The sequence below is a fragment of the Chenopodium quinoa genome, unplaced genomic scaffold (assembly GCF_001683475.1).
Source record: "Chenopodium quinoa cultivar QQ74 unplaced genomic scaffold, ASM168347v1, whole genome shotgun sequence".
NCBI lineage: Eukaryota > Viridiplantae > Streptophyta > Magnoliopsida > Caryophyllales > Amaranthaceae > Chenopodium > Chenopodium quinoa.
In genome coordinates, this window is record NW_018745054.1 from 3,103,525 (window position 1) to 3,121,749 (window position 18,225).

General features: G+C 35.1%; 1 protein-coding gene across 1 annotated transcript; it reads right to left on the reverse strand.

Annotated features, from left to right (window-relative positions):
* Window positions 1–184: 184 nt before the first annotated feature.
* Window positions 185–16,438, reverse strand: LOC110709182 (testis-expressed protein 2-like). Its single transcript, XM_021887397.1, has 7 exons — window positions 15,842–16,438; window positions 14,484–14,707; window positions 9,236–9,887; window positions 8,069–8,441; window positions 6,940–7,034; window positions 3,087–3,281; window positions 185–1,386 (listed from the first exon to the last, which is right to left on the reverse strand). Exons 1-7 carry the CDS (start codon window positions 16,037–16,039, stop codon window positions 793–795), a joined length of 2,331 nt encoding a protein of 776 aa, XP_021743089.1. The 5' UTR covers window positions 16,040–16,438; the 3' UTR covers window positions 185–792.
* Window positions 16,439–18,225: the final 1,787 nt, after the last annotated feature.

Below are 18,225 nucleotides of genomic sequence, written 5' to 3' on the forward strand. Positions count from 1 at the left end.
GGAATAGGAGGATCGACGCTATTGAGAAAGTTTTTGCACAAAGGCGGAGGACAAAATTTTTTATAACAAAGCAACAATAGCTGATTAAAATGCATTACGATTGGTGCCTGAATATGACAGTATGTAATATGTATTGCCTTTAAATTAAAATATGTACTGGTACTATTTTTTTTATTTTTTTTGACGTAAATATGTACTGGTACTATACTATAAGACAAATGGAGTATTTTGATAGAACAAAGAGCAGTCAAACTCAAAGCTTGAACCATATTCAAAGTCAAAAAGTGATTAATTGCTAAGAACTTTTACCAATATTTCACACAAAATTACTTGCATCCAGTCTCAGCTTTACACCTTACCTGGAATAAATGATAGTTGCAAAAAGAAATTCATTGATGAATGTAAATTTATCAGCAGTGTAATTCAACCTTATGCTACACCTTTATGGTAAAGAATAGTATACAACAAATCAACGAACAGACTCCCTAGAATAGCCCTAGTATACAAGGACTTACGAAGCAACAATCCAGCATGAAGCGTGTCTGGTAAACTCTCCTTGGTTCCTACACACTTGAGTTAGTTTTTTAAAATCACTTTGCTAGTTTCTGCTCTCCAATTGTTACTCATTCACACATTTGTACACCAGAACAAGACTACACACTTATCACAGACTGTAAATCGCAGTCACACTGCCTTCTCTCCGCATTTCTTTCCTCTTGGAAGAAAACAATGTAATACGTATTGAATTGTAGAAGAATGCACTGCTCTGTAAGAAAAAATAATAAACTTCTGTTAACTTCCTGGCCCTCGCATCTTTTCAACAATATGCCGACTCTTTTCTTCAATATGGCGCCTCTTTTCTTCAAATTTCTCCCCCATTTTTTTTCCCAAGTCAAACATCCTAGCTTTTTTTCCCACCGGCCTCTTAGACTTTGTATCATCATCTTCAAGACTGTTTCTTTCTTCTCTTAAACTAACATACCTAGAAGGTGAAGGACACTCGGTATTCTCTTGTTTTCTATGGATAACCATATCTCTTGACTCTTCATTCTGTAGCAATGGCACTTTCAAGTCCGATGAAGGCATGCTGCTATCAGAAGAACTTCTACGGAAAGCTGTGGAAGGGACACCTTGACCATTTTCTGCATCAATAGACCGCTTTAGAGGATCAGTTTTCTTCTGCTTCCCTAGGTTGCTCTCTAGATCCCTACCCTCTGTTCTTTTGTTTCTAGATCCTTCATTTGAATTAGTTTCTGATTGCGCTTCTCGATTCAGCCACATCAATGGAGCAGCATGACATGGAATCCAATCATCTTTCTCTGCTAACATCCACGGAATACATACACTTTCACAATTTGGAAGAACTAATGTATCCCGGATAGATGCCTGCATTAAGATTAAAACTAAAGTATAAGCAAAATACAAGCCGCATCCACATGACACATGACTTCTTGCTATATGCTGATAAATCAACTTGTTTCAACAAATACATGCATGGTTGAAGGACATCAATTATAACTCAAGGGAACAACAAAAAAGTAAATAAAATAAATGAAGTACCAACTGTGTATACAAAGTATATCAGAAATAATGTAATGCAGGCCATATACCAAAAGAGGATCTACAATAGATCAGCAAATGACATCTAACACGACAATCAATGCTGCTCAAATTAAAACTTACTGGATCAGATATATTGGTCCAGATAATAATCTCAACAAACATAGGTATGGTTAAGGACAACATATAGATTTCATCAGTTAATTGTTTAAAACATAAATGAACCGCAAAATGGCTGTTTCTGAAGGCTATTAGAGAACACTGTATATGTAATATATTAATAACAAACATTATAAAGAGATGAAAATTAAAGGAAAAATTAACAAAAATAATCCAAACTATTGACTCCCTTCTCATTTTAATCCCAACAACTATTTAAATCAGAATAATCCCAACTATAAGAGTCCCTTCTCAAATTAGTTTCAAACTTTTGTTAACCAGGTAATCAGGTAGATTGAGCCATTTTTCAACAAATTATTTGTTTTATTATCTTTTTTTTTTAAAAAATAAAAAAAAATAAAAAATAATTAAAAAAAAAACCCCACATGCTCTTAAATCTAAATTCATACCACCACCTTCTGTATGTTCTGATCTCACCACCTACCCAACGTAGTCTTCCAGTAAAACCACCTCAACATCCAACGCCAGCAACTTAAAGAATCTTTCCAGCCAAGCCCATCCACCGAAACCATCATTTCTACCACCCCAGCCATGAATCACCATCAAGCACTACTAACCACCGATATCAATCACACCAACGACTGCTGAACAGGAAGAGGAGATAGGAGAGAGAATGGAGGCGATTTGAGAGAGGGGAGAGGAACAGAGCGGTTGGACAAGGAAGAGATGAAATGGGATACGCAGAAGGGGGAGGAGATGCGGTTGATGGCGGATTGGCGAGGTAGCAAATGGGATATAGGTGGGGTTAGGTGGTTGAGGTGGGGCGCCACTGGTTGAGGGAGGGGAGAGATGGGTGATACGGAGGTGGTAGATGGGGTTATTGTTGTGGTATACGGTGGTGCCGTGGTGGTGGTCTATTATTGTGGCAGTGAGGAGGTGGTGGGTCCATGGTGGTTGCAAGATTTGGGGTTGGTGAATGCTGATTGTGGTTGACTGATTGTGGCTATGGTTGGGTTGAGGGTTGTAGGTGAATGCTGGTGGGTGACAGTAAAAATAAATAATTAAAAAGTTAATTATTCTCTTATAAAAGATATTTAAAAAAAAAAAAAAAAATTACCGATATTACAGGTTGTAGGTAAGAGGGACTAGTTTGAGAAGGGACCCCTATAGTTGGGATTATTCTGATTTAAACATTAGTTGAGATTAAAATGAGAAGGGGGCTAATAGTTTGGATTATTTATGTTAATTTTTCCAAAATTAAAAACCAAATCTTCGGCCAATGTAGCGAAAATCCATGGAGAAATACAAACTATAATCACGAGCATAATTTAGTGCATCGAAATAATTACAGGGTTGAATAATGAAAGTATGAACAAGGATTCTAAATCAAAGAACCTTCTTCTCACCTTAAATCGGTTTATTAGAAATGAAGCTACACGTCCATTGGTAACTTTGTGATCCTTGACAGAGGACTCCAATTGAAATTGTATATCAGGCATGCAGGTAAAGCCAAACCAGAGCTGATCAGAAGGCGGTGGCTTCATATGCAATTGGATTGTCCCTTTCAGTGTTACCACCCTTATTGCCAAAGTAAGAGGTACCTTGAATTATAAATAGTTTCCATTAGAACTAATCTAAAACTTTAGGGACACATTGAAAAATATATTTTTTTAAAATGAGACTATAGTTGACAATGTCATTGTAGGATGTAAAAAGGCTCTGAATGGTATAAACACATTCAAACACACACACTGGAACAAAATATAATACAATAAATAATAAAATAACAATTACCAAGGCAAAGCTACATATATGTACTCATTCTTGCACTTCATTCCGAGTTATAAAACTCATAAGGTATAGTTTATCACTAGTTAACACAAAGGATACTTGCTATTTGGTAAAGAAAAAAAAAATCCACTTTAAATTTACAATCAGAAACATTCCATGGATGTTTAGTTCATATTATGCATATCCAACATATACAACAGAAAAAGTAAAACAAGATGGTTAACAATTATGAGGTATAAACTAAACGCATTAAATGCTTCTATCAAGACAGCCAAAATAGCAAATCACACTTCAACACCGTTGTCTCTACATCCAATCTTTAAGTAAAGAAAGAAAACCTCATATTCTAGGATTTCACCAAGACATCTTTAGTCAATACAATCAACAATTTTTTTCTTTTTTTTAAAAAAAAAAAAAAAAAGATAATTGCTCGGCTAACTTTTAGTTGCAACATTTGAAAATATGCATATTCACATTCTTCTATCTAATTACCTTTATTGATCTATATGTTGATAGTCATGTGGGATCTAGTTCAATTCGTCTAAATTTATATATGATATTTTACTTGTCTATAATCAAAGATATGGTGGGATGTAATTACGCATTTGCTAGCGTGAAAGTCAAAACGTAGCAACTAAAAGACAATGGAAAAAGTACATATACAATAAAATTAAACCTCTAGGTCACTCGCAAACACAAAACATGATCTATGTCTCAGTGTTGCAGAATATGAGCTTACAGGCCTTTGAAAACACTTTGGGCTCTTTGATCTTTGTTAGGTCTGCCTAGGTATCTTACGCCCTATGTTACTTCGACACCATGTTGTACAACGAGTGTCATGTGTCGGATCTCCCGACACATTGACACGACAGACACCCAAATATATAATGCCCTTGTATGAAATTTTATAAAATCTAGAGTGCCAAAGGATCCGACACCCAAATCTGAGTCTAAGCAACATAGCTTATGCCTTTTTCTACACAAGGCTATATGACCCACAGGAGGATACAAACTGTGCCATTACATGGTGACACACGTGTCAATATCCAAATTCTTGGTTAAAGTGGGTTTCAGAAATTTCAAGAACAAAGGTCTGCCTAAAGATGTATAATTTTGGGATAGCTAATATCTTTCATTTCCAGTAAAGTCAAAGACTTGTAAAAAAAAGAATTTTTTTTATCATAATGAACTAAATTAACATGTCTGCTCCATAGATTTATAGTAAAGTAGCATATGGCCATTGTATATCAGATTGATAATGAAATTGGTCTCTCACCATTGCAGGGAAAAGACTGCGTTATTTAAACTTGATTACCCTGATGGACGCCTCTTTGTAGGCATTGTGATGTGAACTGTGAAGTGCGTAATTTGGCTTAGGCCTTTCCTGTTTTGGAATATACTCATTACAAGGGTAGATTCTATACGGGCAATTGATACTAGAGGACTAATTATGGGAGAATATTTCAAGGACATTAAATCAGACAAGGACACAAGGTTTGGATTAAGTGAACCAAATAATGGGGAACGGATGAATTCTTTCAGACACTCGAGATATGATTCATATGAGCATGCCTTTTTTTTTAAAATCAATTAAATTTAAATATACTATGATATTAAAGTAGGTTGTAAAACTGAAATTCATGACAAAATTATACAAATATAAACAAAAACTCTTTTCAAATTTAATTCATGTACCTTACCCTACTTATGGGATTAAGGCTTTGTTTGATTTATTGATACAAAAACTTTTTGAAATTCTGGTCATATATAACAAGATAGTACGGAGCAACTTCACAAATCCCATCAAAAATCAAAATGTTAAGAACCACTTCAAAAATTATCATCAAATTCAAAATCAAAATGCAAAAGAAACAAAAAAAGGAAAAAAAAAGTTACATCTAATAATAATATAAAAAAAATAAATTAAATCTTATAAATTTGAAGCAAAATTTGAAACTAAATTATTCATTTGATCTGGGCCAATCAGGGGTGAGTGCTTAATTTGGACTGGGTGAGTGATTAATTTGGACTGGGTGAGCGCTTAATTTGGACTGGGCGAGGCGTTTTGGGGGTTAGGCACACAAAAAGCGCCTGAGTCGTACCTAAGGTGCACGAGAGGCGCACCTGAGGCGCACTTGAAGCAAACTTCAGCCAAAAATTTTTAACTGCCCATATACTGCACCTCACTTCAAAGAGGCGCACCTAAGCGCAGCAGAACCCCTCTCGCTTCAGTGCCCCTTGAGTTTTTTATAAATAGCATTTGAAGCAGATCAAGTATTAAATAAAAATTCACGAATTTTTCAAACTTCAAATTCAATGATCAAGAGAAATTAATTAAGCCATGGAAAATATTAATCAGCTTCAACCAAATGCAGAGGAAATTTGATTCAAAAAAAAATCAGAGGAATTTTAAAGAGAGAATAATTTAGTGGACAGAGAATGAGTGGGCGGTTACCGGCTGGTACAGTAAAATGGTTGAAGTTTGGGCTAAATTTATTTAACCCCTGATTAGTTACCCTAGGGGGGCTCTGCCGCCCTAGGTAACGTAATACCCTCATTTGGGGGGTAAATATTCGGCCCAAATTATTTCCCCTATTTCAGGCTTTGTACTATGGTCCGTAATTATTAAGCCTTGAATTATTCCGTCCCATTACTATCAATCCAGGCAGGGCCTGAGCCCTCAGCTGATAAAAATCTCTTGGGTAGCCCAAATCCATAGAGAAATAGCTAGGTCACATGATCAACTTAGATTAATATACTGTACTTAAGTATTTAAATCAGCATCTTCGTTTCTTCAGTATATATCCTACTTGTTTAATGAAAGTTCATTTGTTTAGAATAAGGTATAAAGTTCCATCAGGAGCTGCTCTCATGCAAATGACAGCACTTGGCAAACCTCCTCCAAAGGAAAACAAATTGAAACCGCTTTGTCTTAGTTACCCCCCCCCCAACCCGGCTAGAGGGGTTAAAGTAATCTTACTGCCTAATTAACAGACATTATATGTAACAAGTGCAGAAAAAAAAGACTATTTTTGTCATTAGTTTACACCATCCCCACTAGACAACCCCCTTCATTTTCCCTGCTAGAGGAACCCTGTTTGTCTTAAGCTCTTGACCCCCAAGATTACAGGGAAACAGTCAACTAGTCAAGAGGGATGATCAGGGGACCCTTACCATGTTCCAAGTTCTAAATTCAACACAATGACAGGTAGATCAAGATAAACAGATGACAAGTTCAAGCAGAGATGATAATTAACCATAATAAGGCTACCATGAATCTCAGAACCAGTAATCTATTTATCTGATAAAAGTTTAAATAAACAAAGCAGGATACTTAAATACAAAGAGAATGCTCCTTAAGTTTGCAAAGCAAAATTTGGTAAATTGAAAAGGAAATAGAGCAGCATGTAATCCAATCAATAGCATTGTAAGACATGCACTATGAATGTAACAAAAAAATTAGCAAACCTGAGACACATGTTTGGCAACAGAATTCAAAATAGACTTCCACCTAGAACCAGTACTGGCAGTAGATACACCTGTCCTGGAACTTCTCAGCAACTCTGAAATTTAACACCAGGAAAAAGAGGGAAATAAAGAGACTGCAAAACCAGTGAAGTTAACATCTACACTTGATCTCCATCTCAGAGTTACTTCTCAAAAAGAGTTTTGACTACTAAAATCAACAAAGCAGAAGTAATATTATTGACTGAAGTATAACCAGGTACTGTGCCAATAATATTGTAGGTCCTCATAAGTCATAACCATAAAAATGTCAGTAATTTTGCTAATACAATGCAATAATGTTAGATTCTTATGTTCATATTTACACCTTTCCCCACTCTTACTTTATCTTACACCCAACCACCTTCATGCTCTCTCTTACTTTATCTTACATGGCTACAACAACCCATTTGTACACCCTCTCTCTTACTTTTCCTTACACTTGCTTACCTTTTTCAAAGTTTTCTTGAGATACATATCTACAATAAGTCAATAAGTGAGTCAAACATAAAAAAAAAAAAAAAATTGCCCAATAGAAACAATAAATTAAATATATATATATATATATAAAAATAATAATAAAAAAAAGGAGCAAGCTCATTAGGAAGTAATGGAAAAAGGGTGGTGGGCCATACACAGCATAATTCCACAAAAAACTAGTAAGTGGCAGTGTTAGACAAACAAACCTATCTTATAATACTGGTATAATCTTTTTTAATGGAAAAAAAGATACACCAATTCAAATTAGTTTTTTCACTTATAAGATTCCCAATATCCCAGAAAAGCTTTTTACATATTTATTTTAGGAAGGTCCCAATAGTAAGCTAGAATCTCCCATCACATCCTCGCACTTTCAATCACAAATTACCAAACTATCTTCTATCACAACTACTTCTTAAATGAATTAGAGTTCATTATCTCCCATCACATCTGCTTAATCAACCAGATAACAATTTATAACCAAACAGCTTATCTATCTGCCATTACTAAGTGTCAAAAGTAATTTAGAATGGAGCAATTGTTCGTAAAAAGTGGTAAATGACAGTAGTTTCTCACAGTTTTCTATTTTATGAAATTACAAGACATAACTCACCATGTTTGAGATCTTCTGCGTCCTTTTGTTCTGAAGAATCCTTATTCCCATCATAAAGCTTCATATCTTCTTCTTCTTGCAAGGGCTTCAAATCATCCAAAATATCAGTCGCTGCCTCCCCAACAGAGCTTGACTCAGTATTGTGGTCTGCCAATCCACTATGAGAATCTAGTTCAGGCACTTCAAGTCGGGCTTCAATATATAAAACTACTCCACCAGAATACTCTATGTCCATTTCCATGGCCCAAATGTCATTCATGTCAGAAGGAATAGCTCTCATCCCGTGGATATAAGGGGGCAAATTTCCTGGATCCACATCAGTGCATGTCACTTCACCAATATAATAGGGCAATCTCATGTTTGAGAGCGATCTCTGGAATATCATACATTAAAGTAAGATTACTCAATGTAGAAGGCAAAGTAATGTTCTTATGTTCACAAAAACTCAAAACAAAGAAAAGGGGAACATAATTTTAAGCTGCAGCTACCCAAAATATGATAATTGTTGCCTTGTCACAAGATACAAATACAAATCAGCTATCTCAATAGTATCTTTTAGTATATGTCTCAATAATATCTAAAAAGTTAATTGTTTTCTTTTTACAACTTAGACTTGATCTTCTAATGTCTTATCAATTATCATAATAGATTTAGCTCCTTCAGCCCTATGAACACAGTTACTTATCAACGGCAAAAATTATCCACTTATTGACATTAGTGTAAATCTTTCATCAACTATACTAATACAAGCCATATAAATTTCAGATGGAAGACATTCTTACCACAAAGCTTCAAAGTTGAAAATGCATCCAACTATAGAGAGAGAGAGAGAGAGAGAGAGAGAGAGAGAGAGAGAGAGAGAGAGGGAGAGAGAGAGAGAGAGAGAGAGGGAATAATAAATAAACAAAAAGGAGTTTGGAAAAATCAAACAAAAGTAGTTCATGTAATCAATAGTTCTTAATACTCTAGGCCTCTAAGGCATATGAGGAATCAAGAAATGGATACATTTGACAGACCTACAGAAAACTACTCTGTTCTATGGATTCCTTTGACAAAACATCAAAACTTACAAAGCATAAAAAAACATATCACAGAATTCCACACTCACAATTAGTAAATTTGATTGATAAAAAAAAAAGATAATTTTACTTTTTTTTTTTTTTTTACCTGAATCCGAGCCTTTAAACCAGCTTTGATATCTACATTACTCTTGGCGTCAAAAAACAGTCGAGAGACCAATAAATTCCAGCAAAGTGTGCCCTCATCAACAATAAACTTCTCCGCAGTGTCTACATCAGAATTCTCAGACCCAAGAACTGAATTCCCCGACCGAGTAGACGCAGTGGAAGAAACAGAAGGGCTATGTTCCTCAAATTCATTTTGCATCTTTCCCAGATTAGCCGCCTTTGCAATACTTGGAGCAGAATAAGGATCTTGAAAGCCATGAGATTTATCAGCAACCCTTTTCTCATCAAGAGTGACCAAAGAAGTCTTTCTCGAAAGCTTTCTCCAAATCTGACGAACCTTTGATGGTGGATCATCAAGCCGGTTAGCTTTATCCAAGGGCCACCCTTGATAACCCACTAAGGGTTTGATAAGAAATGGATATCCTTCGCTTAAAGATTTCAAATAGCCTCGAAAATCTTCATTTATCTTAGGGAACCAGAGTAGTTTTTCTTTATCATCCAACGAAGCTATGCGAAGAGCTTTACACCAAGATTCTTTCTCACAGGAAGTTTCTGCATATATATATAGCACCTTGCTTCCTTCATACAAAACTCTGTTCTTGCTTTCTATTTTGATTGGGAAACGTTTTGCCCTGAAAAACAAATATAAAAGAAATACAATAAGAAAACAAAAACTGCTGGCTCAAATTACTGTATACTTCATATGTTCTGTATTTTTGACTCAAAATGTAACTTATATTATTTTTATGAACCACATTAATCATGTTGACTAAAATGATATGATTGGATAAAGGCAGTATTTTCTACTATATCTATACTGCATATATGCTTGTAATTATAGAAGACATAACATGTTCTGCTGATACACCCTATTCTTAGATGTTACTTCTCCGGATTAAGATGATGACACGAGTTAAAGTTTTGTATTCACATTATTCACACAACCAAGCTCAGAGACCTTATGGCTACGTGAAAAACCAAAAGCTTTCCCTTTTGTTTTGTTCCTTAATGTTAATCACACTTTACCATTATTGGCAGTCAAATATTCATACCTCATGGGATTTAACAAAATAGCAACCAAGTATGAATTTTGCCCAAGGTAAGGCTACAATTTTGTGAGTTGCAAAGTGTTGGGATCGCGAGGGGTAGGGGAAGACATAAGAAAATTTGGAAAGAGGATGATTGAGAATAATATAACTGCTTTGGGGATAGAAGAAAATATGGTGTTGGATAGAGCGGTATAGAGGGAGAAAATTCACGTCAACAATGTGTCATTGGTTTCCTTTAATTATTCTATTCAACTAGTGTTTTATAAACTCCATTGGTTTCATTTGCTAAAGTTTTCTCAAATCATTATGTTTTTTAATCGCACATTTTCACCACTCCTATAGAACTCTCTTAAAATGTATTCTTGGAACCCTTTTAAACTCTCTAAAAATTTTATATACTCTATCTTTGTCTTACTTTACACAATTTATTTTTGGGTTTTTCTATACAATGCCCCTAAGGTATTGACTTTTCCAAGCTGTGCCCACCCATTTTAAAAATTCTACACCGTACCCCTAAAGTTCCTTTAGTGTCTCCGATGTAACCCTACACTAATCCTTCTGTTAACTTAAGTTAACTTTCCGTTAACTAAAATAAAGAAATTAAAAAAAAAAAACAAAAAAAAACCAATTCAAACACCTCTCTCTCCTCCCTTACCTCCGGCCGCACCACCGCCCCACCTCCGTTGCACCCCAGCTGCACCACCGAGCCGCGCTCCTCTCTCCTTGACCCACCACCTATGAGGCCGAGTCGGTGAGCAATGAACTCGTCATTGAGAACGAAGGAGTTAACTTCGATTTCGACGGCGACGGTGGGAACTTCAGCGTTCATAATGCGGCGAAGTGCATTGGCGACGCTGGAATCGGTTTTCTTGAGCTCGAATTTCATGAAATCATATCGATTTTAAGGACGAATTTCACCCAAACCATCGAAAACCCTCGCCCAAATTCAATCGATTATACCATGAGATTAGGAATTCTGAGTTTTGATTTGTACTCGATGGATTATTAGATTTAAAATTCTTGACTTTGATTTGGAATTTGGATTTTTGTAGTATGAGGCGTGGCTGGGGGGAGAGCTGGCCGGAATGGTTGAAAGAGAAGGGAAGGTGTGGCCGGAAAAGGGCGGTCAGGGCGAAGGGGGAGGGATGGCCGGAAATGGAGACTGCGGTTGGAGGTGTAGTAGTGGGTGGTTGTGAGGGAGGAGAGAGAGGTGGGGTGGTGGTGCGGTTGGAGGTGTAGTGGTGGGTGGTTGTGAGGGAGGAGAGAGAGGTGTTTGGGTTTTTTTTTTTTTGTTTTTTGTTTTTTTTTTAATTTCTTTATTTTGAAGTTAACGGAAAGTTAACGGAGGTATTAGGGTAGGATTACATCGTAGACAGTAAAGGGGCCTTAGGGATACATTGTGGAATTTTGAAAATGGGTGGGCACAGCTTGGAAAAGTCAATTCCTCAGGGGGACTGTATAGAAAAACCCTTTATTTTTTTAATCAAATTTTTTACAACCGTTATCTTGTTATGTTTGTTTTTCTTTCACAACAATTCCTTATGATGATTCATCTTAGCCAACCCCAAATTATTTTAGGATTAAGGCTTTGTTGTTGTTGTTGTAAGGCCACAATAGAGCAAGATAAAAGCAGCGTTAACCTCTTAAAATGTTCAGATAAGTTTGTTGAGGATAAAGGAGGGAACAAAGGGAAGATTCCAGAATTATGTAGGATCAGCAAAGAAGTGTCACACCATAGTAAAACTTATACAAAAGTATAACTAGTGCAGGAATAATCCCATATCAAGGATATCATGCATCAATCTACTAATAAAATCGAGGCAAAATAATTTCCACCTCAAAGGCAATACTGTTTCTCTAACTATACAATATCTTAAAAAATGAAATTTGTATCCTTGACAGATAAAAGATTTGCCATAAAATTCCACAGGCATCTTTCCTTCTGCAGATATGACTGAAGTCCTGTCACATTGTTAGCCAAGTCTGCATGTACTTGACTGTACTCGACTTCCCTACCCCACACCAGTTTTCAGAACTTTCCTAGCTACACTCCCAATATGACCAATGCCAATGTTGTTCCCAACTGTCAAATTACTTCACTTCAACCCTTTTTGAAGAATCAAGCATTACGGCTTTGATTGCGTCACTGGGAGATGGGAGTATTTAAGGCATCCTCCGAGGCTCCACTGATGAATTAAGATATCAAGTTACCTTATACATGATAAACGTAAACCTTGCCCTTAAAATTAATTTATATCCTTGAGTCTTTTTTCTCCTCAGAGCATTAAAAGACAGACATACAAATTGCAATTAAAACGAGTTGTGTTTTCATCAATCCATATGCTTTTCAAGATTAAATGAGCTAGAGCAGCTTGAGTGTTACTGGGTTACTGCAGGTTGTGTCAACAATTAAAAGAACATTATAAGCCTAAGATAAAACTAATAAAGAATAGTGAACCAAGGTCACATGTACAGACCAAAATTACAAGGAATGCAGTAAAGAGAGCTGTTCTGCAACTGGATTCGTAGGTATCAGAACGTGACGGAACACGACCTGGGTTCATTGAACCTTAAGATCTAGATAGACAAGTCTTAGACCCAAACACAGAAAGTTTCTTGCTTGCCGTAGAAAAGTCTATAAACTTTGTAGGATTTGTTGCAGCTTGGAGAAGAGCGAGAAAGGGGAAAAGGTGAGAGAGAAAACAATGATGACTAAATTTCATTTATTCTTTTGTTTTTCATTTTGTTCTGCTCTTCCAAGGCATAACTATTAATAGCATTCCATGCATCCATATCATACCACAAATCGTATCTATTGTATCACGTACCATGTAACTTGATACAAACAAAAATGAGGTAAATTTAAAATAGCAATCAAATATAGTTGTGTTACCAAAAATGTACTCCATCCGCTTTTTTAGTGTTACACTTTGACCAACACATAGCTTTAGGTAAATTGATTGACTTTAAGAAATTATACTTCCTCTGTTTGTTATTAGATTATCACTTTCTATAAATGGAAGTTTTGAATTAGATGCACACCTTCCTTTTTAGTCAATAAATTCTCTCTACCTCTCTTATCACACGGGCCCTTTTCAATTTTTTTTTTCCTATCTCTCTTTGCTCTAAATATTGTCTATTACAAAAGTGATGCATCTAATAAAAAACGGAGGAAGTAAGAAAAAAACAGCGGCATTAATAATATATTGAAAAGAGAAGGAAATAATAAAATAGTAGTAGTAGGTTTTGGGGGGGGGGGGCTATGGGAGGGGAGAGATATAATCTTAAAATGGAGTAATTTGCAAAAAAAAAAAAAAAAAAAAAAAAAAAGGTGTAACAGTCAATAAAAAACGGAAGGGGTAACATGTCGGTACTATATTTAGTTTACTTGATTGATTTTATTACTGCAAAGACAAGCTTATGTCAGAAGAGGATCAGGAATCAGGATTCCTCCAAAACCTAATAACCAATTTACTAGGAGAAGGGGGGAAGGCGTCAATTCCATGGTACATCATTCTAAGTTAAAAGGTTCTCACATTAAAACTTTAAAAGGCTCTAACATCACAGAGAGGCAAGATAGACAACTCCCTCCAATAAAAATTGACACCTCAAATACGTATTCCAAAACCTTACCACTAGAATGAAAAACGGGTTGGTTGAAATTAAGCCATAAATTGATATGTCATGCCCATATTATATTGTACAGTCTAATGGTCCGTTGAATATGATATTAGTCCATCAAAATCAAAAATCCAAAGAATGCTACAGCTTTGAATTACAAGAAATGCAAACATATAGCACACATGAAATAACTTCTCACTAAACCTTCAACTGGTAGCCCTTCCCCAATCCCCTCAATCCAAAACAAAAAATTCAATTTACATATAAGCTCTAAACAAAGAGCGCATGTTTTATGTTATATAGCAACTCAACAAGCCCATGGATACCTTCTTCCTCAACAAATCATTACTTTTTCTTTTTGTTCATGGATAATTCATCAAACAAACTAATGTCATTACACTATTTTCATCTTATTTTCCTAGGTAGCCTGGATAAATAGGCAAGCAGTCAGTGAAAAAATTTGATATGGTATATGGAGAAAATACTATTAACGCAAAATCGCAAAATCAAACTTCAAGTACCATACTACATTACATAAATAAAAGGAACTTGAGTTACCATTTTCTTGTAGGCAGGCTTGTAGCAGAAACTGCAACTACTTTACAACCCATCAGCGTTACTTTTGTGAGCGAACCATCTGCTTCTGCCAGAATAAGCATACGATCTTTGACTTTTGCAAGTTTCCGGACAGGGGAAACCTCTAAAATTTCCCGCTTCCTAGTTTGCTCAGTTGGAACAGGAAATTTAGGATGGCGTTCTGGTTCTAAAACCCAAACCACTCCCTGCAACCAAAAACATTGAGGAATAGCACTAGAAAAATTTAGACCTTGGCCAAGGACTGGAATACACTCGATCTTTCATCCTCAATTATTGAATTAAGAGCCAAGAAATTTGCGTAACAAATCATGAAGGTATTTAATGGATTATGCAAACACAAATAACACTAGACGAGGTGTGACAAAAGTAAAAAAGACTATTGTCGCTCATGGATATCTAAATCCTTAATCTTAAAGAACAACTTTTGTGAAATCTCGTTAGATAAACCATTAGTAAAACCACTTGTCATGTCTTCAATTTCAAAAATATTATACTTGTATATATTAAGCTCATTCAAACAAGCCATCCACAGTATAATTTTATCACTTAGCATCACATTGACCAAGTAAGAAATGTGACCAAGGAGAGAATTATGCAAAAACAAATGGTTGTCAAACATTTGAAAGCGATTTTCCATAACTTTACAGTTTTTCTCCACATTGAATGCAAGTAACAAAACAGCATTTTCGACTGACTTGCTGAACTCTCCACATCGAATGCAAGTGACTAAACAGAATCTTCTACAAACATGCTGAATTCTCCACATCGAATGCAAGAAACAAAACAGATTTTTTGACAAACTTGCCGAATTCTCCACATCGAATCCAAGTGACAGAACAGCATTTTTCAACAAACTAGCCAAATTCTCCACATCGAATGCAAGTAACAAAACAGCATTTACTACAAACTGACTGAATTCTCCACATCGAATGCACATAACCAAACAACATTCGAAAACCAAAAAACTTAGATTGAGAAAAGAAAAAAGGAAACAAGAATACTGAAAAACTAAGCATGATGATGCTACCCACATAATCAAACCCAGAGAGTTCCCACAATTGATAAACTACTTGCAACACTCTTATCAAAATTAACAAAAAAACCCAACACTTGTTCCAATTATTCCAAACCCACCCAAAAAAAAAAAAAAAACTGCATGTTGTTAAACCACAAAATAAAAACCCGGAAAAATTCCATAATTGATAATGAAATTGCAACATTCTAATTCTAATAATCATAGAAAAGAAAACACAGTTCTAATTTACATTCCACGATTAATTATAAAATTCAAAGAAAGAAATTAAGAGCATGAAACTAACCTGTTTCTGACATACAGAAGGAAGAGATTGGCTAGAATCAAGAGGATTTGGAGGAGAAGTATGAACACCAAGTTTGGGTGATTTAGTTGAGTGTGATAATCGACGGATCACATACAAAATCACAAAACCTTCAACCGCAATTACAGTTAAAGCACCAACTATGAACCCAACAATCAACCACACTGAAATCATCACCATTTTCAATTCTTCAAAAAATACCCAATTTCATTCATAGATTTATGTATCTAATTGTTGCATCAAAAATTGAATATCTCAACTGTATTATTATTTTATTCGATTCTGGATTATGAAGAATAATGACAAAGAAAAGGTAACAATTATAGACTTTGTAAAAGAAAAGAAAAAATAAATAAATTATGGGAGTTTTTGTGGGTCTGTTTTAAATGAAATATTTTGGACGGTTTTTGATTTTGGGTGAACTCAAATAAAAGTATGTATGCGGGTATTGGTATACGCGCTAGAAATTATTTAATGTAAATATGTAATCAGATGCTTTTTCTTAGGTCACCAAACCAGGTTTTTTGTGTCTTCCGCGAGCATCTCATTTTTACTTTTTTTTTACTGAATCTAGGTTGCCTCAAAAAAAAAAAAAAAAAAGTTGGTAAAATACTAGTAAATTAACTTAATCCTATGTAGTGATTTTAGATTAATAAATGCAACTTATAGGTCCATTCATAATTAGGCTAGGTTGCAATCCATGCAAGTCATTTTAGTTCTAATTGAAAAAAGTTGAGTTGGAATCAAGTTTAGACGAGTTAAAGTGAATTCGAATTCATATTAGATGAATCTTAAAGAAGTTAGGTTAAAGTAGGTTCAATTCATATAAGGTATGTTTATTTTGGTTAAGTCCTAATCGGGTTAGGTTAATCAGCTAGTGAACTGAAACAAGTCAGGTTAAAATATTATTTAGGGTACTGAAAGAATGTCCTGTAATTTGCTAAAATAACTCCCTTCGTCTTTTTTATAAGATAGAGTTGAGATTTTCCCCTATTCATATATCATCATCGATTTAATTTTTTTTACCATTATATAACCTCCGATTTTTTTTAGTTGCAACTTTTGGGTATTATTTGTGAGATATAAAATATTCCAAAATTGCAACTAAAAAAAATCAGAGGTATTATATAAATATGATCATAATATGTTGATAATATCTCCTTTTATAAATTAATTTTTCATAATTTTTATGAATATCTCATTTAAAATATTGATTGTCAAATCAGTCTCACGGCAAATGTGCAAAATTGACTGCAGCTTATAAAAAAAATAAATGGAGTATGATTTAATAACAAATAATCAACAAATGTTTTTCAATAATGCTAATGTCTAACACGAGTATATTTAATGGTAATGTCTAACCTTTCTAAAGCTAACCTCAATTGAATAAGATGAACACTTTATACAACTAAGCAAAAACAAAAATCTATATTAATTTTTAAAAAAAATGAACAGTAACATTATAAGAATGAACATCCTATACAATAAAAGTGAACATTTAATTTTATAAGAATGAACATTCTGTAGCAAAAAAAAATGTTACATTTTTTCAAAATGAAGAATCAACTAGAATTAGCTGGTCATGGGACCGGCTATTACTTACACTTTGTTTGGATAGGAAGAAATGGAAGAAAAGGAAGAGAAGAGAAATGGAGGGGGACAAAATCTCTTGTTTGGGTAAAAGATTGGGGGAAGGAAGGGGAAGGAGAGATAGGGATCCATTTTCCCTCTCTCTATAATAACCATAATCTCTCCAAAATTGGAAAGATTTGGAGGGAAAATGGGGCTCACCTCCCCCTCCCTTTCTTTTCCCTTCCCTTCCTCCAGTTTCCCTCCCCTTCTTTTCCTTCCTTCTTTGCTATCCAAACAAAGCGTGAGTGTCAGCCTAATTTGCTGGGATGATGGCCTGATAGAGCATTGGACTTGAACATAAGTTTTGGACTTTAAAATGGGATTTTGACATTTGGGGACCCAAATGGGGTTAAGCACCCAAACAGCAAGAATAGTCTACATATGTTCAAGTGCTCAATGTACTGTAAGTTTGCAACTCTGTTTTTGCTGGAACTCTTTCGTTGGCTTGTTGCCTCACCCTGTTGCAATTCCTCGTTATAGACTTATGGTTCAACAACTATATGCTGCATATAATGTGAGTCATACATTATTTGAAAAGACAGCTATATTGATCTATACATTATGCAAAAATTTCTTATCTTCTTCCTGCCGTTATTCATATGTGTCAACAGTTCAGACTAATTGACAAATTTGGCGACAACAAGAAGCAACACAATAACTGGCATCATTATCACCATCCTCGATAAGGAGCAGCGCCAATCTTAGATGTCATAAACCATTAGGATCAGCCCAAT